The 21757-nt window shown below is 55.3% G+C and overlaps 3 protein-coding genes across 3 annotated transcripts; 2 read left to right on the forward strand and 1 right to left on the reverse strand.

The window, feature by feature from the left end:
* Nucleotides 1-340: 340 nt before the first annotated feature.
* On the reverse strand, nt 341-2562 carry LOC34618629 (the record flags this gene model as incomplete). Its single annotated transcript, XM_026337596.1, has 5 exons — nt 2497-2562; nt 2044-2298; nt 1498-1610; nt 857-961; nt 341-603 (listed from the first exon to the last, which is right to left on the reverse strand). Coding segments are annotated over exons 1-5 (802 nt in total), but the record flags the coding sequence as incomplete, so codon positions are not given.
* A 1094-nt stretch (nt 2563-3656) lies between these two features.
* LOC113147345 lies at nt 3657-6939 on the forward strand. Its single transcript, XM_026337599.1, has 2 exons — nt 3657-4988; nt 6106-6939. The coding sequence occupies exons 1-2, from the start codon at nt 3657-3659 to the stop codon at nt 6937-6939; spliced, it is 2166 nt and encodes a 721-aa protein (XP_026193384.1).
* A 1793-nt stretch (nt 6940-8732) lies between these two features.
* On the forward strand, nt 8733-15309 carry LOC113147346. Its single transcript, XM_026337600.1, has 12 exons — nt 8733-9057; nt 10342-10472; nt 10616-10796; nt 10940-11042; nt 11862-11961; nt 12324-12514; nt 12746-13244; nt 13434-13663; nt 13884-14184; nt 14424-14585; nt 14691-14771; nt 15127-15309. The coding sequence occupies exons 1-12, from the start codon at nt 8733-8735 to the stop codon at nt 15307-15309; spliced, it is 2487 nt and encodes an 828-aa protein (XP_026193385.1).
* Nucleotides 15310-21757: the final 6448 nt, after the last annotated feature.

Here is a 21757-nt window from a genome sequence, read left to right on the forward strand (position 1 = left end):
AATGCTGCCGTGCTCGCGAGCGAACACTCGCCTCAACTCAGCCGACACTCACCACATTGCTCTCTAGTCTTGCCGTCTTCGCCTGTCATCGTGTCTAGTGCGCTGCTCTACTACTCTACCTCTCTTTCTCCCTTCTCTTTTCCCCTTCCTCCCCTTCTCCCCTTTCCTCCCTCCTCCCTCCCCCCCCCCCTCCTCCTCCCCCCTCCCCCTCCCTCTCCCTCCTCTTCCCCCCTCCCTCTCTCTCTCCCTCCTCTTCCGCCCTCCCTCTCTCTCTCCCTCCTCTTCATCCCTCCCTCTCCCTCCTCTTCCCCCCTCCCTCTCCCTCTCTCCCTCTGTTTACTTCTTCTGCGCGCTTCTCGTTCTTGAAAGGCATAGAAGTCAGCCTGTCTCTCCTGGCGCTTCCGCTTTTTGTTTGCCGCCGCAGTGGAGGCCCCCAAAGCAGCAGCCGCAGCGGGGCCCAGGTGGGGGCCCCCTACAGCGCCTGCCGATGCCCCCGCCGCCTGCGCTCTGAAGACGCTGGAGGTCCCCCCTGCCAAAAGGCTCGAAGACTCGGCAGCGCGAAAGCCTTTGATGTTCTCTCCACTCCCCAAACTGTTTTTAGGGCTGCAGCCACACGCACGAGAACACACAGCACACAAAGTCACCCGGCAGTCATTCCCCGAAAGCTTCATGACATGCAGCTGCTCGCTAAGCCTCGCCTCGCAGTCTCTCAGCAAAGGAAGACACCCGTGTCCTCTTGCTGCAAAAAAAGACTGCAGAGCGCCTTCCCTCCCCGCAGAGCCTCCCCTCCTGCCCCCCCTTCCCGTGTCGAAGCCTTAAGGCCCATGACTTGACAAGCTAAGAGAGAGAAAGCTACCCCTGCACGAGAATAAAGCCGTCTTCATCCACAACCGCCACCTTCCGCTGCTGCTTCTTCAAGTCCTTTTCCAGGTCGTAATTGCGCATGAAGGCGTCAACCTCCCTACGCACGCCACGCCACGGCATACACACACACACATACATACAAACATACACACATACATTCAAACATACACCTATACATACATACACACATACATACATTTAAACATACACCTATACATACATACACACATACATACATTCAAACATACACCTATACATACATACACACATACATACATGCACATATACACGTATACATACATACACACATACACACATATACAAGCATATTACTCTCAGTCAAAAACAGCATGCATCCTGCGAGAGGGTGCCAATACAGACGAGAAGAAACTGCAGTCGCAGGCCGTAGCCGTAGCCTCCGAGTGACACGCGCAGACAAGGAGAACTCGAAATGAAGAGAACTTTGAGCTTAGAGTCACCCACGCTTTGAGCTTCCGCGGGGGCTTGAACAGAGCCGCCGCCTCGATAGCCCACTGCAGGGGCCCTTCCTTCGCAGGGGCCCCACAGCATCCCGCGCGCAGCTGCCCTGCAACATCGTTGAGCCCCCAGCCGCAGGGGGGGGCCCCTTGGGGCCCCTCAGTGGGGGTTGAACAAGGCCGCCGATCCAGAGGCACCGCAGCCGCCAAAGCCCTGTCCACAGCTGCTGCCTCTTCGAACACGATGTGCAACAAACGGACGCACGACACCTATACAGACGCAAGCCGCAAAAAGAAAAACACACACATACATGCACACATGTATATATACAGACATACACGTATATATACAGACATACACATATATATAGACAGACATACAAACGTATATATATACACAGACATACACACGTATATATATACACAGACATGCACACGTATATATATACACAGACATACACACATACATACAGACATACATACACGCATACACATACATACGCTGGCGCTGAAAAGGCCCCTGCACCCTAAGGAGCAGGCCCTGCTAAAAGCAGAGAAAGCTCCCCCCTTCCCCCCGTTCCCTTCTCCGGCCGCCAGCGACAACGCGGCAGACGTGAAAATGGATATAGATATTTAAATGTGTATGAATATCTATAGAGATATATATTTCTCTCGAGGGCGTGCGAGTTTTAGCGAAGGGTACCGCTTTGCCAGAGGACTTGGAGGTTGCCGTTAGTTTCTCGTAGACGGCCTCAACTGGACCAAATGCTGCAAACTGCTGCTTCAACTGCTGCTGCTCCCGCTGCTGGAGGGGGGCGTTGCACACGAAGAGCGCACGGCCCTCCTCTGCTGCCGCAGCTGCAGCCTCTGCTGCCTCTGCAGGATCTCCCGCTGCAGCCATCGCTGCCGCCATTGCTGCTCCGCGAATGGGTGCTACCTCAGCAGGCCTTATGAGCACCTGCGCGCAGCCACCAACAGCATTTGCAGAGCACTGGAAATCGCTGGGTTTGGACTGGCCAGGGCTTTCAGGAAACACATGCACGCGCCTTGCCTCTACCTGCATGCGCACACTGCATGCATGCATGGGGCCTTGATACGTGTACCGCGCTGCTCATGGTTCCTGCCTGGTAAGGTAGCCTTCGCAGGACGTACACACCTCGTAGCCAAAGGGAGAGCCGGGCAGCGCACCCACACGCAAGGCCCTGAAGCTGCAAAGCTTCATGGTTGGTTGGAAACTCGGATGCTCGGCAGAAAATGCCTCAAAGCCTCATGCGAAGAAATCCGGCGGGAGCTGTGCTGCGTCGCAGCTCTTGCTGCCGCCCTTGCCGCTTCTGCTGCGCTGGAGGCTGCGCGTGAAGCACAGCGCATCTAAAAAAGAGGAAGGGTCGAATTTGCAGCAGAGCCTCCCTCCCTCCACGCTTGCCGCGCCGTCCTTCGGAAGGCTCTCGATGCGTGGCAGATGCGCTGCAGCCGATGCAGCCTCTCCAAGTCCGAAGAAGAACCTTCCTTCTGCATCAAAATACACCTGAAAAAAGGCGCAAACCTCGAATTGCAGGCTTTGGAGTGGTTTATGCCTTCTTTAGGGGGCACGCCTCCGCTTACGCCTGTGGGCCCCAGTAGCGGGAGAGGGGGGCCCCCTCTGGGTTTCTGCGGGCAGGGGGGAGGGGGGCAGGGGGCCCCCCTAAAGGAGCTTCTTGGTGCCTTTATACGCATCTTGAGGGGTTGAAGGCGCTGGCTGCAGTGGCTTCCCCAAACTCCAGCTGAAGGCGCAGTGGACAGCAGCAAGCGCTTCCCTGCGCGAGGCACTTGTGGCTCTGCATCGCTTCTCTCGAGAGCAGCAGCAGCAGCCAAGCATCGAGGGAATGACCATCACAAGGCAGGCAGCAGCAGCAACGAGATGCAGTGGCACAAGCAGCACCAGCACCAGCAGCAGCAACGAGAAGCACCGGCAACAACAACAGCAACGCGAAGCAGTAGCACCAGCAACACCAGCAACACCAGCAACACCAGTAGCAACAATAGCAACAGCAACGAGGAGCATCCCCCACAGCTACCTTTAAGGAGCCTCTACCCGCGCAACACCTCCCCATGTGGAAGTCTTTTCCCCGTGGTGTTCAGCCGCTGTGGAGACGGCACCACTTGACACCTGCTACGCTGACTGAACATCTCTGCTGGAAGGCTAGTACGGCCCCCCCCCCTTCCCCTCTGCCTCCCGCCACTGCTCCTGCTGCTACGCGGGAAGCCTCCACGCAGACACAGCCGCAGCTACCACTGCAGGGATGCCTGCCTGAGATCCTCAGACAGCAGCCGTCGGGGATGGCCATCTCCGCGGCAAGGGGGGAGGATCTCCCAGCTGCAGCTCGCAGAACGTGGGGAGCCTCACGCTGCATGCACACCTCTCCAGACGGGGTAGTTGAGGCTCCAAGAACAAGCCCTGCAGCCTGCAGCGGCGGGGAGGCTTTGTTGCAAAGCCTTTCTTCCCTAGAGTTGCGAGAAATGTCTCGAGCCTTACGACAGACGGCAATCGCGTTCGCTGCCTCCTCTGCGCGCGTCGAACGACACTCTAAGGAATTCCTGTGTTTGTGTAGCCTTGCTGCTGCTGCCGCTGCCTCCTCCAAGCGTGACACAGCGCCCCCTCGTTCAGAATCAGCAGCCATCAAGACACCTGCAGATCCCCTTGAAGCAGCAGCGGCACCTTGTAGGAGCAGCTCCTCTGCCACTGCTGCAGCGGCCTGCCTCTTCTCGCATCTCCGGAAACACCTGCAGCAACAGCAGCAGCTGCAGCAGCAGCAGCTGCAGCAGCAGCAGGTGCTGCAGCTGCACGAAGGGGGCCCCCGGGCTGCTGCTCTTGCATGCAACGCCTTAGCGAGGATTGCGCAGCGTGCCGCTCCGCGAGACGCAGCTGCTGCTTCCCACGCCACCACCATGCGGCTGACCATGACCGAGTGCGTTCTTGCCCTCTCGAGAAGCAGAGGGGCCCCTTGGGGGGGGGCCCCTCTCAGCCAGATGAACGAGCAGGACCTATCCCTTCTGGCGAACGCTGCCGCTGTAGCAGCAGACTGCTCAGACGCCGCTGCCGCTGCCGCAGCAGCCCACCTTCTTCGGCCGCTGCTCGCAGACATCGTCAGCGTCTGCTGCAGCTGCAGCCCTGTCAGTCGCGCAGAGGAAATCGGCGAGAAGGAGGCGCTCGAACGCCAGCAGCAGCAGCCCCCCCCCATGCTGCAGTCCATGACGCCTCAGGGCCTGAGTCTGCTGCTCGCTGCGCTGCAGCGGCTGCAGCTGCCTCTCCAGTCGCTCCACGCCAGATGGCTTGCTGAGAGAGCTGTTCAGATGCTTCGTGCTACGCAGACGCAGGGCACTGTTGCTGTGCCTGCACCTCCCAAGGTGGCTGGTGCGAAGGCGGGCTCTCGAGAAAGCGCTGACGCCTCACGCGGCGACGTCGGAGACAGATGCACAGCCCAGCAGACCACGCTGCTGCTGCATGCGCTTCACCAGCATCCCTCATTTCCTCAGCCTCTTGTAGCTGCAGCAACTGCCGCAGCAGCGGCGCTCCTGCGGCAACACGCAGCGGCATTCAGTGTTCAAGGGCTCCTTTTGTGTCTTCGCGCGCTTTCTCGCGGAAGGCGCATTGATTCCGACACCTTCGAGGTAGCTCCTCTTGCTGCTGATCTTGCTCCTCTCCTCTTGCTGCTGATCTTGCTCCTCTCCTCTTGCTGCTGATCTTGCTCCTCTCCTCTTGCTGCTGATCTTGCTCCTCTCCTCTTGCTGCTGATCTTGCTCCTCTCCTCTCGCTGCTGATCTTGCTCCTCTTCCTTTTGTAGCACCTCTCGCCTTGCTGCTGTTGCTCCTGCAAACGTTTTCCTCGCGCTGTTAGTCTTTTCTGACGCCCTGCTTTAGCCGCCGTTTTCAAGCGCCGCTTTGCTGCAGCCTCTGGCCTTCGTTGCGGAGGCTGCGGAGAGCACCCTTTTGCTGCCCCCGCCTTGTTGTCGAGCTGCTTCTGCCGTATTTTGACAGTGCAGCGGCAGCGTGCGCGTTGCGTCTGGCTCAGGCTATCCTACAGAGCCTTCTCAGCAGAAGGCGGGAATGGACGGCTGCGCTGCAGAGAGAGCAGCACTTTGCTGTGCTCATGCATGCACTTGCTGCAACGGCTACGGCCGCCGCCTACAACAGCAACAGCAGCAGCGTGAACAGTGCGCAAATAGAGACTTTGCGGGAAGAACTTCTTCAGCTCCTGCTGCAAGAGCTCCCTCGTTTTGTGGAGGTGTGTACAGCTCAGGGCCTGGCAAGTGTCTTCGTGTCACTCATCAAAATGAACAAGGCAAACCGAGTCATCGTCGGCAGCAGCAGCCTTAGGAGCAGCAGCCTTAGGAGCAGTCAGACGGCGGATGTGCAGCTGTTGTGTCCAGACGCCTTGTTAGTGGGTGCATGCAGCAGGCTCTGGCGGCAGCGGGGGCCCACAAACTTAGCAGTGCAGGTGCATTTGCTGATTCTGCTGCTGCTGCTGCTGTTGCTGCTGCTGCTGTTGCTGCTGCTGCTGCTGCTGCGCTCGCTGTGGTTGTAAGAGCGGCGGCCTCTATTGTTGTGCAAAGAAACCAGCGGCAAGCCCCGGAGCGCTGCCGGGTGTACAGACACCGTGTGACAGCTTGCCTGCCGCCGTGTTGCACCGCTCTCTCTCTCTCTATCTATCAATCTCTATCTATCAGTCTCTCTATCGATCTCTATCTCTCTTTTTTCGTGCGTGTTACCGCTTCTGCTGCCTTCGCAGGCTCTGCCTCGCCACGTGGTGCAGTGCTGCTTTTCCGCTGCTGTGGGGGCTTCAGCTCCTGCGTCGTGGCATGGCGCTCTCCTGCTGCATGCAGTACAGCAGCTCCCCTGCCCGGCGTCTGAGTCTCGCGAGCAGCCGCGGAGGCCGCTTGGCGGTCAGAACTGCGTGTGGACGCTGCTACAGCCGCTGCTTCGGCAGCAACACTGGAGCTCCCCGTTCGGCGTAGCTGCGTATTCCCCCGAGTCGGAAGCCTTGAAAGAGCTCACGCTGCGGCAGCTGTCGCAGCAGCAGCTGCCCGCTGCCGCCTTGCTGCAGGTATACGCAGTGCTCCTCCACGTGGCACTTGAGCTGCCCGGCGGCCTCCCAGCTTTGCCTTTAGGGCTTCTGCGAGCCGCCGTTGTGCTGCTGCAGCTCGCAGATGCGGCGCTGCACAAACTGCTTTGGGGGCAGCAGGTGCAGCACCAGATGCAGCAGCAAGCGCAGGCTCTGGACGCGGCTGCCGAGGACGCGTTGGTGCAGGAGACACTGCAAGAGCTCCCTCAAGGCGAGGGTGTCTCGAGCTCGCTTCTGCACAGCGCAGTTCTCCGCTGTCTTGAACAGCTGCAGAAGCAGCAGGACTGGGCAGTCGCCTCAGAGACGCCAGCAGGGCCCTACGTGCTGGATATCCTGCTGTTTCACGTGTCGAGCATTCCAGGAGGAGCCTTTGCCCCTGCAGCAGCAGCAGCGGAGCCGACTAGAGTGGCCAAAACACCCTACAGTGCATGTGAAAAGGACGCGCACCAAACGCACAACGCGCTTCACACCAATCGGAAGCCCCTGGCTGCACGTGCGTAGCTGTATGTGTGTAGTAGCTGCACGGGTGCAGGGGTAGCTGCACGTTTGTAGCTGTACGTCTGTGCGTCGGGCTGCAAAGTGCGAAGGAGGCGCCGTCCGCGGGGAGACACACTGTTTCTTCCGGAGGGTGCGTGTATGTATGTATATGCATATATGTGCATGTCTGTATGTATGTATATACGTGTATGTGTATGTCTGTGTGTGTGCATATACGTACATGTGCATGTTAACGCTCGTAACTTCGGGGAGAGCCCTTTTCATTCAGCTTTGCTGCTGCCTCGGACAGGTGTTTGTGTCTCTAGAGTTTAGATTTCAGTTTAAGACGTCGCGCGGCTGGCTACCGGGGTGGCTTCCCCTGTGGGTCACTTGAGCATGTGTGGCGGATGCGACGCGAGCAGTGCGCCCCACTGGCCACGCAGCTTGTCAGGGAGCTATTTGTATCCAGTTTACTGAGTAGGTGGGGAGGGATGCGCGTTTCGCCGCTGGAAAGCCACACGCTGGACTCCCCCCTAGGGGCACGGCAACGCACCCAGGGGGCTGGAGCCTGAGCCCGTCTTCTGCCTGACGCCTTCCGCAGGCCGACCAGCTCGTTACGCGAGGAGCAATCAATCAAAACGAATGAGGCGATGAGGTGCCCCACGCAGAGCCTTGGAAGACGCAGCGGTCCAGATCCGGTGCGGCGTCGGCTTGCCGGTGGGCTTAGCCGCTTCAGGCCCCCGAGGCTCCCGTACCCCTCTAGAAACTACGAGTTGCCGCGGCCTTTTTCGCGAATAATCCAATTATAACCGCGAGTAATAGCCTTAGAACCGACAAGCGGCAGTGGCAGTGACAGCCCCTGCAGTTTTCAGCCGCAGGGGCAGCGGGGTCTCCGCTGCGGCAGCCGCTGCTGCCCCTGCGAAGACGGCGTGGATCGACCGGGATGGTCGTGCCTTGCCAGTAGTATGCTGGAAAGAGTGTCTTCCGGTGTATATGGCACTCTAAATGCTCTGCTGCGAAGCCGAAGCCGCCACTCCACCGAGCCTAGTCAGTCCAAGCCCTCGTGTCGTGCGCTGCTGGACCCTCCTCAGGGGCCTTCATTCCACAACGCCAGGCGGGAAGGCACCCCCCTAAACTTGCAGAAACTCCTCTCTGAGGGCTCCTAGGCCTTGTTTGTCTGGGCAAGTGCGGCTGAAAGCGCCTCAACAGGCCCCTGTCGGCGAGCGAAGGGGCGGCAGCAGCACACGGCCACCCCCGATTCTCGGCTGGCATCGCAGCAGGTGCCTGAGCGGCAGCCGCAAGCGCCTCCTTCCCCCTACCCCGCGCCCCTCTGCAGCGATTGCTGCTTCTGAGGGGCAGCAAGGCCAAGAACGCCTTCGTGACGAAGCCGCGCGCCGGCAAGATTGCTGCTGCGGTGTGCCGAAGCAGCCTTCTTGGCGCGCAGAGCGGGCCCTCCTGCCATCCAGTCGTCTCACTGCAGCCTGCTCTCTGCCGTCTTCTGCAGCCCTTGCGCAGGTGGACGCTTTTTAAACGGCAGCAGCATTTTGCAGCGCAGCGTAGTGCAGCGCAGCCGCAGGAAGGGCTCCAGAACCGTGTGGGCTTGTAGCCGCAGCGACAGGAAGCTGCGGTTGTTGCAGCAGCAGCAGCAGCGGTTGCCCCCCTATGTTTTCTGCCGCCGTTGCATGCATACGGGCCTGGGGCAAGGCCCCTTAACCCCACACTTTTAAACAGAGAGGGAAGCAGGAGCAGCGGCAGCAGCAGCGGCAGCAGCAGCGGCAGCGGCAGCGGCAGCGTGCTCCTCCTCCCATCCTTAGGCAATGCCTCCTGCGGCTGACGCCACCAGTCCAGAGGGCAGGCCTCGTGTTTCTGCTAGGCTTCAGAGCAGCTGCGATGACAGCAGCAGCAGCACTCGGAGTGTGACCAAGAGCAGCAGAGCAAGTGCAGCTTCTGCGCCAAGGGTCGTCGCGCGCAGCCAGGAGCGCAGCGAGGCGTTGGCGGGGGGAGCTGCTCCCGACGAGCGACGGCAGTCCAAGAGTGCTTTCCAGCAGCCAAAACAGCCCCCCGATCCTGAGGTGCCTTGCTCCTCCTCGTCGTGCACAGCATCTGCGAATCCAGCAGCTGCTAGCAAGGCTGCGAAGGAGAGTAGCGGCAGCGCCTTCGGCAGCAATGCGTGCTGCCTTTGTCTTCGCTTCTACCTTGTGCGCTTCTTCGAACTGTGGGGGGGAGATGACTTTGCACGCCGCTCGCGCTCCACAGACGACGGCGATCCCTTCTATTCGCGGGGTAGCGTGTGTTTGATGCTCGACGAGGGGATGGCCGCTTCAGGGGGAGCTCCCGCCAGAAGCAGCACCAGCGACAGCAGCAGGTCGGCAGCTGCCGGCGCTGCCACTGCGGACGCTAAAGCCGCGTTCGCCAAGGATGCCGAACTCAGGAGGCAGCAGCAGCAGCAGGGGGGGGGCTCTACCCCGCTCAAAAAACGCCCTGCTGCGAGAAACCCCCTTCGATTTCCAACCAAGACTGACGAACTCGCGTACAAGCAGTACCTCAACTCCTTATACCCCTTCCGCCTCCTCGTTGTGGGCCTTCTCATGCTCTTTGTCGATCTAATGCAAGTTGCCTGGATCTTCGTCTCTGAAGGTAATTGTGTCTTTAAACCCTTGGCAGCCCTCTCTCGTAGCCGAAGTTCGGCATGCGCGTACTAACTGCAGGCTAATTGTAGGCTAACTGCGTGCTAATTGTAGACTAATTGCAGGCTAACTGCGTGCTAATTGTAGGCTAACTGCGTGCTAATTGTAGGCTAATTGTAGGCTAATTGTAGACTAATTGTAGACTAACTGCGTGCTAATTGCATGCTAATTGTAGACTAACTGCGTGCTAATTGTAGACTAATTGTAGGCTAACTGCGTGCTAATTGTAGACTAATTGCATGCTAATTGTAGGCTAACTGCGTGCTAATTGTAGACTAACTGCGTGCTAATTGTAGACTAATTGTAGACTAACCACATGCTAGGCGGAAGCCTATCTAAGGCGCCTGCAAGCCGCTAGATCGATCGACGGGTAGCGGTGTGCATCGCGGCACAGGCCCGACGCAGCGGGGTGCGATGCACATGCGTTTGCATGCGTTTTCGCGAGTCAGTTGGTACTGCCGTCGAGCTTTCAGCGCGAGTCGTGCAAACTCTCCAGCTGCCTTGACCTTCGAGCTTTCGGTTGGCGTGCGCTGCCTCCAAAAAAAAGCTTTTTTTCACAAAATGCTGTCTTAAAGATCATGCGGTGCTCTCCTCAGGATCTTCCGTCGATCGGTTGCAGTGGCCTAGCCTCAGGATGAGCGACTTGGTATTTTTGTGCATCATTTTGTGCTTTTCCATCCTCGTGCTGCTCTACGGCTTCCTCGCAATCGCGTCAAAGCTGCCTTTTGTGAAGAACAAGCTGGAGGCGTTTGCCGTGTCCATCCTATCGATCGTACGTCGCGCCTGTTCGGGAGGCACTATTTAGCGCAGCTTCCAAACCGCAAAGCAGCAGGGAGCAAATGCACTTGGCCTGCGGGTAGCAGGAACGACGCAGAAGGAACACGAGATGGCAGTCGCGAGCCGAGGGGGAGTGAGGGGCGGCACGCGCCTGCTGCGCTCACGGGGTAGGATGCTGTGGAGTTGTTTCCAAGGGCACAACGCTCGGGGTTGGGGGCGGCTGCTGCGGTTTGTAGGCTTTTCTGAGCCGCGTCATCTGTCTGTGCGCCGTGGTGCTGATAACGTCCATGGAGCATAGCATGCACTGCAGCAACTGCAAAGCCGTGCAGACGCACAACGAGATTGAGGCCTCAATTGACAAGCTTCCTGGCGAATACGTCGCTGTCGAGATGCTCGGTGAGCGCGGGGAGGGTTTGGGTGCAAGGCTCGCGCGCAGCGACAGTCAGGTTGCTCTCCGCAGCCAGCACACACACGGCTCCGACGAGATGCGTCGAGCTTCGGGGAAGGAGGGGCAGTCTGTGCAGCGGTCAGGATGTGCGCTTCAGACGTAGACTCGGCAGTCATGGCGGCAACGGGCACAGACGCCTGCACGGCGGAGCTGATTCTGCTGTCCTTTGTGACACTCTTCCACACGCTTATCATCGACCTCATGCTGCCGGTTAGGTACGCCTTCCTGCCTTCCTGCAGCAGCGCTCCAAAAGTCGTCCCCACCCCCTTCGTCTTTCTTTCCGACGCAGGTCTACACAAGGCTGCGTGGCTTGGGGTGTATTAGCTGCACGGCAGCACGCCTGTGAAGATGTTCATTGTGCTCATAAGTTCGGCTGCTGCGCGTGCGCATGCAGAACAATGGTCTCCCTGCCCATCCATCTGCTCTACCTCGCCAGTTGCGTCGGAGCGCTGACATTCTGCGCACTCGCATACTCACATGGCCTCAACTACCTGGGGTATGTGCAACTGCAGCCACCCTAGAGCTCCTTTCAAGCTGTCTTAGACGCGCCTTCTTGCGACGCCAACCCCACACCGCTGTTCACAAGTGCACGCTCAAAGGCTCTGGGGTGTGGGCAGCTGCGGAGGCGGACTGTCTGCCCGCCTTCGTCCTCCACGTCTTATAAAGGGGCAACTAGTCCCTTGCCATGAGGCGAATACGGGGGATCGAGGAGGCCTTGTGAAGTAGTTGAGCCAGCACGTATATTTTCGCTTTCTTCGTTCAAAAACCCCTTGGACTCCCTGCATGCAGCACCCTGCGTAGTTCCCCGTGCGCGCACGCCTGTCGCTGTGCTTCGCGCTGCGTATCCACTCGCGATATGCGCAATCTCCACGGCATGGGCCTGCCAGCGGCGCGTGCACCTCGTCGTGCCGATATAGGTTGCGTCGCTACACGAATTTTATGTCTTGACAACCCCAGCGGCCTGCTTACCCCCCCATCTGGCCGTCGAGCACTTGCTTGCGGGTGTGTGTGTGTGTGTGTGTGTATCTGTGCAGGCCTGTCTGCGTAATCTCGTCTTGCGTTTTTTTGTGCTGCGGGCTACTGGGCCGAGTGCAGACGGAGATCTCCCATAGGCAGCTCTACTTCCGCTGGCGCGTACGGCCTCTCAGTATTTCCTCTGCAGCTGAATTCGCTTCCTTCAGTTGCTGTGCATGCTCCTATCGGCTGCACAAGTCCACCGGTGGCGCTTCCATGTCACGGGTCTGCGCCTCCCGAGCATCCTCGCGTCTCTTCTTGCGTGTGCATGCGTGTGTTTGCGTGTACTGGCACTTAACACCCGTGTAGCCGTGCTCATGCATGCGTTTGCTCCAACTTTGCTACGTCGCTGCTGTCTGGTGTTTGCACTGCGCACGATACGATCTTCCGGTTGGTGGGACTTGCGGGCGGCAGCACCTTTCTCGGAAGGCGCGTATGCCAGCGGTTGCCTCTCTTTTGCCCCTCTTGCGCGTTTGCCGCAGCGTTCAATGTGCTTGCTGCGCGACACAGAACGTCAGCTGCGCTCGCAGCATTCAGCTCGCACTGGTATTGAAAAGTTGGCTCTGTTTGTGCGGCGCTCGGAGGCCCTGCTTCGCCGCGCTGCGGCGTCTGCCCCTCCGGACTCTGCTGCGGTTCAGGTAGCGATCGAAGAAGTCGCAGACATGCAGGCTAAGTAAGCGTCGAACGAGCTTCAGAGGCGTCCCCCAGAGAGCGGCAAGCGCGCAAGCTCACGCGTGCGCGTGGAGGCGGATGTGGAGCGGGCTGTGCGCCCTCCTGCAGCAAGCAGTTTCGTGTTCTAGGGTCCCTTTTTTGCCCGCTGAAGATGCACAGACAGAACCATTAGTTGCTTAGGATCCATGCAGTCGTGCGTGGTTGTTTGTGCGATGCCCTTCTCTGACGACAGAGTCTTAGAGATCGTGACAGATGTACACAATGTGTACCGTGCGGAGATGTCCACTGAGGAGCTGCGCGAGTTCATCCGCTTCGTTCCCGAAGTCGAAGACTCAAACATTCTCCTACCCATTGAGTGGCGGCACCGCAGCCCCTCATTAGCCACTGGCCCTTCAGCGGCTTCCACGACGATTCGACAAGTCGCCGCTGCTGCTGCCGCTGCCGCTGCCCATGCACCCCCTGTTGCTCCTGGGGTTGCCTCGTCTTCCGCGGGAGTTCCGGCGCTCGCGATCGCACCAACTGCAGTGGCTGCAACGCTTTTCCCCAGCACGACTGCACGAGGCCAAGCCTCAGTAGCTTCTGCTGTTGCTACTCCGATGTCGCTCACTCCTACCGGCGCTGGTGGCTCTCACCTAGATGATCCAGAGGGGCTTATCGACAAGCTGCCTCCCTCTGCGGCTGAAGAGCTGAGGACGAAGTTGGGTACTACGTGGGACCTTGATATGCTCATGGTGCGGCTGTGTGCTCCTGGTGCACGCGCTGCTCCTTTGGCAGCATCTGAGGGCAATGCGACTGGAGCTTATTGTGTCGTCGCCGGCAATTTCGCGTTATTGGCGCTGGCTGTCGCCCTCCTTAGCTTTCAGAAGCTGCCTCTTTCTCTGCAGCTTACTTTGCCTCCTCCGGCTGCCGCTGTGCTGCAGATCGAAGAGCAATCAAAAAGCAACGCGCTCGTGATTGTGGGCAACTTGATGCTGCTGCCGCTGTTGCAGCGGGAAGGTTTGCAGTGCACGCGCAGCCAAGTCCGGTGCTTCGTGCAAAGGGTGCAGCAGCAATACTGCAGCAGGAACCTGTATCACAACGCAACCCATGCGGCCATGGTGGCGCACTGCTGCAGGTGTATCGTTGGGGACGTGATTCCCAACAAGAAGGAGTAGGTAGAGCATGCGCACTCAGCGCCCCCGCCGAAGAATTTGGCCGTTACACGCAAATAAGTCATAGGCTTCTGCTTCGGCTGTCGAGCGCCGTATTTGGCGTTTTCTTCTTGGTCCTGTTCAACGAGGGTGGGTGCGCAGCTACATTCAGGCGCGTTGGCAGGAGCGGCAGGAGGTGCCATGTCAGTTGCTGTGTTGTGTGCGGTGTTCTTTGGACAGCTTGACGTATGCTGACGAGATTTGCATTGTAGTTGGCTGCATTGCACACGACTTGGGCCATCCGGGGCTGACGAATCAGTATCTCATTAACGTTCGGTCCCCCTTGGCCATTACATATAACGATATTTCGGTGTTGGAGAACTACCACGCAGCATGCTGCTTTAGGACCGCCGCGGAACACGATGGAAATATCTTTTTCGGCCTGAAAAAAGAAGTTTTCCAGTACATTCGCCAACACACGATCGAACTCATCCTTGCCACCGATATGAAGAAGCACTTTGACTTCATCTCCCACCTCAGAGTACGAAGTACCGTCCTTTTACTGCGAAATGCGTCCATGCGTTGCGTTTCGCTTGGGAGGGAGCGAGGCTCCACGCTGGAGAAGGCGATCGATTTGAACTCGCGTCCTCAGGACGTACCGCGATGCGGATATGTCAGGCGTACAGCTTTGTGCTTAGGGATGCGTGCGTAAATATGAGGATCTTTGAAGTTCAGCACAGCAAATAACTTCATGGAGTGGCGTGGCATTTGGTTTCTTAGGTTCGCCGGCACACTCCGAACTTCGATATCATAGAAAGCAACGATGACAGGTGGATGGTTTTCAAGGCGTGCATCAAGGCTGCAGACTTGGCGCACGCAGCGACTAACTGGGAACAGCACAAGCAGTGGTCGGAAAGACTCGCTGAAGAATTTTACTTGCAGGTATGCCAACAGTGAGGGGCTCGTGCTCCGTGGTAGAGGAGATAAACGGTTTGAGATTGTTCTGCATTCAACGTCCCAAGTGTCTATGTGACTCTAATGCCTCAGGGGGATGAAGAAAAGAGACTGGGGCTGCCAGTTTCAAATCTCTGCGACAGACTCAGGAAGCACGAATTTAGTCGATCCCAGGTAAAGCAGCACCTCGGAGTCCGTACGTGTGTGCATGCGTACAGACGTGTGTGTCTGGTGTGTAAGCTTCACGTCTGCACAGTTGCGGATGCTACCTGCGGATGCCGCTGCAGCTGCAAGAGGCAACAAATGTGTCATTTCTCAATGCTCGCTCTTTTGAAGGACCTAATTCCATGCCTTTTTCCGCACCCTCTCCTCCTTTGGCCCCTCTCCTCCCATTGCCTTCCCCTTTCACGTTTGTTACTGTCTCTCTCACAATCTTTTTGTGCTTCTTGTAAATCAACTCCTGGAACGGAGTGTTTATTCGCACTTGCTGAGCTAGTTTGACAGTCTTGCTACGCCTCTTTACCCGTAGGCCGGTTTCCTCAAGGTGCTCGTGGAACCGCTATTTACTGAAGTGGCAGCCGTCGTGTACAACTCGGAGGCGAAAGCGCGGGTGCAGAATGTTATTTGCAGACACATTAAGCACAACAGAGAAAAATGGGACTTGATTGATCAAGCACGCGAAGCTGCCGATTCACAAAGTCCAAACCCCTAGATCGTTGCCGCCCAACGGTACTGCCTCCAGTTGTGGTCGATGGCAGCCTGCATACGGACCACCCACTTATCTGCCCATCATCCTCTCCTCGTGCAGACGGACGTGGTCACTTGTACTTAAGGGCTAGCCAACTAGCTAACTATTTATCGCTAGCTAGTTGAGAATGTTCTAGCTGGATGCTAACTGTTTTATAGGGGCATTGTATCTCATGCAATGGTTTGCATCTGAAACTGCAGAGATATGTATGTCGTTGCTCCCCGTCTACTGTACAGCGTTGCTGCAGCTGCAGGATCAGCATCAGCAGCGCTTGCTGCGGCAGTCAATGTGTAGGGTCATGCTGTTGAGCGAAAATGGAGGGGCATTTACTAATCGAATTTGAGAGTGTACTTTAACCCTAAGAGGGCAAAAACCGAGAAATTCTGAAACACCAGTAGGTAGACAAAAGACAACAACTAGCAAAGAGTAAATCAATCGCAGAGAAAGGCCAGTTGACGGGTACGCCTCAAGGCTGCTAGCCCCCCCGAAACGTTGCACAAAAGGTGTTCACATTGCATTTGTTCAGGGCACATATACACACAGTGACCGCATGAGCTACAAGGCACAAGGCGTCGAGGGAGACATAACAGACGCCATTGAAAGGCAAATGCAAGCCAGAATGAGGCCGGCAAACAGTTACACGTTTAGAACTACGCCTTGCTTGATGAGTGTTACATTTTTGAGTGAGGATCCTTCAAGCCCGTGACGTATATTACTCTGCCTCTCGGTACCATTGTGCTTCTTCATACCCGCATTTTCCAATGCTTGCCGTGGACATTTTTGGCCACGAACTGGTCAACATATTTGCCACCCGCGCTAAACGCATAATTCTTCTGGCACTTTATATTTTTTGTCTGCCCAGCACTTTGAACGCCGAACTTCGTCAGGTGGCCCTGACACTTGAATATGTGAGGCTTACGCTAAGGTGTACAAAAAGAATGTGGGTGGCTATGACTTGGCTGAAGGCATTCTCGCTAAAGATATGCGCAAACAGACAAAGAATCAGGTGGACTCTTCAAATCAACATATAATGGAAGCATTTTTCAATATACGACAGGAGATCTGCATGCAACCAGTCCCTCAGTGCCAAGGATCCGTGGAGGGATCTTGAAGGCTGCATGGAATATAACCGCTTGTCGCCGACTCTATCTGATTGCATGCTGATGGTCATACACAAGACTGAGGCTAGATCAGCCTCCCTACCCACGCCATATACAAAACGGCATATAAAATCGTAGTCAACAGCTAGCGACAGATCCCAATTTCCTCTCCCAAGAGTACTCTCCTGCCCCTTTCACCACAAACACTGGTTTATCAGGCTAAGAATAGAAAGGATAGCCCCGGATAGAGGATCTGGGCCCTTCGAGTTCTCCGGGTTCTTTCATAGTTGCACACGATGGCTTTTGGACATGGACGCGAATCACCACATCGGCACTCTAAGAATATAGGCCACCCTGCTCAGCATCTAAGGGAGCAGGAGGCTTGCCAGACCATATATGTAGCTTATTATTAGATATTTATGGAGTACAAACCAGTCTAGTGAGAACTGTGCAGGAGGGCCCATATAAAAGTGTGCCCTACCTTTTGTATGCGCTGTAGAATAGAGTTGCCTTCGCAGCAACTATTATTGATTAATACTTGCCAGAAACACGCTGGTGAAATTAGCTTGCAAGAGTGCGTCACTAGCGCTTATGCGCAGTCCCGTGCGCTCTCCTTGCGAACACAGCTCGTACCCGAGATTTTGTGCGTTTAATTAATAGAACCTCCTGAAGCAGTCTGCATTCCCTCAACAACGGATCTACAGCAGATGGTCTATATCAATTAAGCGTTACAGTATGCTAAAAAAACAACGCGCTGCGTGTTTGTTCCCTTCTCCTGCAATGGCTCTGGCTGCACCTGCAAGTGTGTTGCACTCGCACCAGCCATTTGCTTCTCGGGATTGCTATAACACCAAAAACCATTATTTATGCTTATTTTATGCGTTTTTAATAGCTTGCTTGTGCTAAGCCATTCGGACGGGGAACATGCTTACAAGACTCGGTCCCGCTGGAGCCTTCCTGTGTTATGTTGTCTGCCACTCACATGTACACCTGCACATCCCAACAAGCGCTTCCACACTGAACTCTCTGCCAAGCCTAACAAATAATTCAAAAATTCTTCATGGGGGCCACACTACTTAGACAAAGATTAGCGCAACCAGCTCCTTTTCCTGTTCGCCTACTGGCGGTGGTTGAGACCCGGGAGAGGAACTCATGAAAACAACTGGCTTTATCTGCTTCAGTCTCTCTCTCTGGAGTTCACGTAGGCACAGCTATTTTCTACACAATTATTTCCTAATCACAGAAAACGCGGCTGAGAAACCCTCATACCACCCTCCGGCCTCCTCGCCCATCTACCTGTCAGCAGAGTTTTACTAGAACAAGTAACGTGAATGGTTTAGGTGAACATCGTTTGCTTTTGTGTAATTGTGCTAGAAAGGGTCGAAATTCTCACTGGCTGCGCTTCTTTATGCAGCTGTACGACACAATCGCTGGTTGCTTTTGCGTCCAACAAGCCTCAGGAGTCATCGTAGTGTGCGCTCTTCCCGAGGGTCAGTGGTGTGTCGCCAACTGTATAGACTTGCAGCACTCGAGTGACGCTGTGCGATACGGAGAAACGTAGCGAAGTATACGCGTAGGATGGCAACTGACGAAGTGCCACGTAGGTGTTCGCAGTGCAGTGTACCCTGCGGGCAGCCTATACGTTCAAAATACATGCAAAAGAGCTTATGGTGCTGTTGTCAATCATGCACTTTCTGGTCAAGAATACATGCCTTATTTGCTCTCCAAACTACATGCATCTTTGTGGAGGAGGATAAGACAGGTTGTCCGCAGCCCTTGCCCGTGCATGGATCTTACTAACATACAGGGTTCTCAGGGTCGAGCACAAAGGGCAGGCTAGTAGGTCATTCATGCAGTGCCTGCTAATGCATGCAGCCGGATTAATCGCTGCGAGGGAGTACCTCATCACCCACAGGATTCCAGAGTTGCTGGTTGTAAGTAGTGTTTTACTGTCAGCTACACGGTGCCCGGGGGTGCAAAGACCTTATTTGTTCAAATACGAAAGAGCCCTCTTACCAATAGTTGACTTTGAACCACCGCCCCCATTCTGCACAGACAATATCGAAAGGCTGAACAGCATGCGGGTGTGGTTTGCGCTTATCGGTATAACTGCACTGCAGCAGTAAGTTGCTATGGCATGCTGGAATGAAGTGCACGCCATTTCAATGCAGTATATCACGCTAGATTTCCTAATACGGCTGTCTTTCGTGAGTTTTTCCTCACCTGCGGATTTTTCAGGACCTTACGGCGGCGGCTTGCTTCCATCAGCCGCGCTATCTCAAAAAATTCTTGGTGGCTGAGCTCGAAAGGAGGCAGAAATTCGTGAGGCTTGCTCAAATCTCCTGTCATCCCTCGATCCCTTTAGAGTGCCACCAGGCAATGAATCCATTTTGTGGCAGATGCAGCTGCATGGCAACCGAAAGTGCCCCCTAATTTCTTCGCCGCGACGTGATGCCCCACATAGGCTGTTCAAACACTTTATCCAGGGAGCTTGCCCTGCCCATGCTTTTGCTGCAAAATTATTATGCAACACAATGAAGGGGTTGTGTCTTTCCACTCATACAGGGGGGTCCCACTTACTTCCAGAGATACTTTTGCGGCTTGAGGAATTGGGGTTACAGGCACAGCTGCGAGGCCCTAAGTAATAGTTTACACCTCATACACGGCGATCAAAGCAGCCTTTCTGCTGAGATCCTGCCACTTGGGTATCAATACATGAACTACGCATTAGACAGAACAGTCCCTTCTGCATCCTTCACTTCCTGGCATAGTTCTTGTTGAAGGGACGAAGATTCATGACGTAGTCTTATTCGATTTTTCATTCTGGGCCCATGGCATCAGGGCAGTGCATGTGGACACTTCGCGCCTGAAGAGTTGACAACGGTATTCGCACTATGCGACTCGGGCTGCAGAGGGATTTTGACTCGCGAGCAGTGCCGCCAAGGTGGGCTGTGTGTACGGCATGCTAGAGTGTGTACTACCCGTTTCTAACACCTCTTCGACACTGTAAAGTTGGTGAACAGAATCTGATATAATGTTGAAAGATTATGCAAGGTGGTTGAATTTGTGTTTCACGGAACTGCAGTAGTCTACGAAACCGCGACGTTTCGTCTGTCTTCAATTCCTCATTTGCTCAATACAATCGTTAGCAACGGCACAAATGGAAAGTTTTCTGCACTGTGTGTCTTGATGATTTATGCATAGTATGTCTTCATGCTGTACCCCAGGGCTGCTGCGGCTAGCACATTCCCTCAAGCAGCATGAAGACGCAGAATCTATGGTGCTGCCGGACTTGGTTCAGCGCGCGGAATTCGAAGGCATTGCGTAAGATCCTGTTTTAAACTTATGCAGCAGATACATGTTTGATCGTTCTAACATAAGGGCGCTTGACACAGTCAAGACGGTTTTCCACTAGGAAGCTACCGTGCCTCAAAAAACCCATGACTTCATCCCATCATGTCCAGCAGGAACAGATAATGCCTACACTCCTACAGGTGTGCACGTGTTTGGTTTCCATCTCAGAAGAGACTTGCTTGGACTCCACCACGCCGGCTTCACTTGATGCACCACATAAGCCCTTGGCGGGCGTGCTGATTGCCGGTGCAGAGGCCACCGGAAGAGCTGCCACTCTACCGGCATCTAACTTTGCACAGAAGAGGGACTCAAGGTGTTTCGAAAGAGTGTGTAGAGCACTTTTTGCTATGCAATTGGTATCCTTGGACAATACTACAACCCCACTGACTCTGGGCGTGGTGTGGATCCAGTAGCTCAGGAAGCAACCAAGTTGCTTCCTGAGCTACTGGATCCCTGTCCAGTGCGTGTCTGTCCCCTCGCCTTCCGTGGACTTTAAAATGCATGTTTCCCCGTTGGCGCCTTGCTAAACTGCTAAACTCAAGTCCTCGAGTTTTGGGCTTTCCTGAGGAGGTAGTCCATTGAGTGCTTGGACTACAAACGGGGCAATTTTAGGATATGCTACAAACGCATCGCTTTTCGTAGCTTTGCCGTACCGCCCAAAGAATGCAGCATGATGGGTTGATGCACGGCTTGTAGAACAGATGCAGGAAGGTTTGATGTTCTAAAATAATAGATAGGCGCTCTAATAGTGCGCCTCCAGTGGTGAGTGCCTTGCCAGTTGTAGTGATCAAAGAAACTACACCAACCCATCCTAATATTAGGGCCGCAGCGCAGTGATCGCTCACTGACGCTTTTGCCCTTCCCACTTCCTTATTTTAGCATTAAGTACTCCATTACTATAGGCCAGGACTCGTGGGCGACTTCGTTAGACCCATATGCAACTGCAGGGGGTAGACCAATGCATCAGCTGCCTAAATGCCGATCACCCGTAGTCTTGAGTATTCGCATAACAATTTCAGACAAGTCTTCATTAGCAGGATTGAGAGCTGAGATGCTGCCTAGGAGCTCTACTGATCTACCAGCTATGGTTCTACCATGGAATCCCTCACTCTAAAATCACTAGGGAGTTGGCAGAGCGCCTTTTGGTTTGCAGCACATGGTCAGCTAACCAGTTTTCCTTGACAACCGCTGCAGGCTGCGGCAGGATGAGCGTCCGGTATGAGCCACAATTAGATTATAGGTGTTTGGAATCCTTTTGTTCTATGAATCTATTTCTTTTGCCACCAACTTGGCCAGCATTGCTCGGCTGCGAGCCTCGATTGCGGCCCTTGAGGGGATGTAGTACCTGAGCATCTGATTGGAGGTATCCTGCTTTTGCTGCTCCCCTTGCAGATACTCTATTAGCTGCCGCTGGACGTCATGTACAAGCAACGGATGCAGTGTATTTTCAGCTTCATCAACACTCATTTTAAGCTGCTGCGCATGTTTCTGTTCAGACCAAGAGGCTCCGTTTACAGCATTAATTGCGGGCTGGTTTTGCTTGTCTTCTGCCAGGCTGTGACTGTCAGTCGTTTCTTGAGCGCTCTGTCTATATGTAGGATTTTTCAGTGCCTATAAATATTTGCATTGCACAGATGAGCGCGAAACTCGCGGTGCACTTCCCTACAAGAGGGCCGTGCTCCTCACTCCGGGTGATGTAAAATCAACAGGTGAGCCCACGAAAAAAATCTACCCGTTCGTGGGAATCAGGTTCGCTTCCAGTTGGCGACATCAAAGTTACACAAGAAAGTATGTTTTGGTCGTCATTAGCTGATTCTTGTGCTGCGTATCGAAGTCTGGCACCTACCTGCAACCGTGCCCGCAGGGCGCTAAGAATTGTAGGGTTCTGCTTTAAATAGCTCCGCTGCTGTTGAAGGAAAGCAATGAACCTGCATTCAGCAGTTGTACAGACGCATGCG

This window comes from Cyclospora cayetanensis, unplaced genomic scaffold (genome assembly GCF_002999335.1).
Source record: "Cyclospora cayetanensis isolate NF1_C8 unplaced genomic scaffold, CcayRef3 CcayRef3_contig_192, whole genome shotgun sequence".
Lineage (NCBI taxonomy): Eukaryota > Apicomplexa > Conoidasida > Eucoccidiorida > Eimeriidae > Cyclospora > Cyclospora cayetanensis.

Excerpts from the sequence above, each read along its gene's own strand:
- LOC113147345 (XM_026337599.1), top strand. The coding sequence starts at position 3,657 with ATGGCCATCTCCGCGGCAAGGGGGGAGGATCTCCCAGCTGCAGCTCGC. Across the intron at positions 4,989-6,105 it reads TTGATTCCGACACCTTCGAG|GCTCTGCCTCGCCACGTGGT; the intron begins GTAGCTCCTCTT and ends CTGCCTTCGCAG.
- LOC113147346 (XM_026337600.1), top strand. The coding sequence starts at position 8,733 with ATGCCTCCTGCGGCTGACGCCACCAGTCCAGAGGGCAGGCCTCGTGTT. Across the intron at positions 12,515-12,745 it reads GTCGCAGACATGCAGGCTAA|AGTCTTAGAGATCGTGACAG; the intron begins GTAAGCGTCGAA and ends CTCTGACGACAG. Across the intron at positions 13,245-13,433 it reads GGGACCTTGATATGCTCATG|ATCGAAGAGCAATCAAAAAG; the intron begins GTGCGGCTGTGT and ends GCTGTGCTGCAG.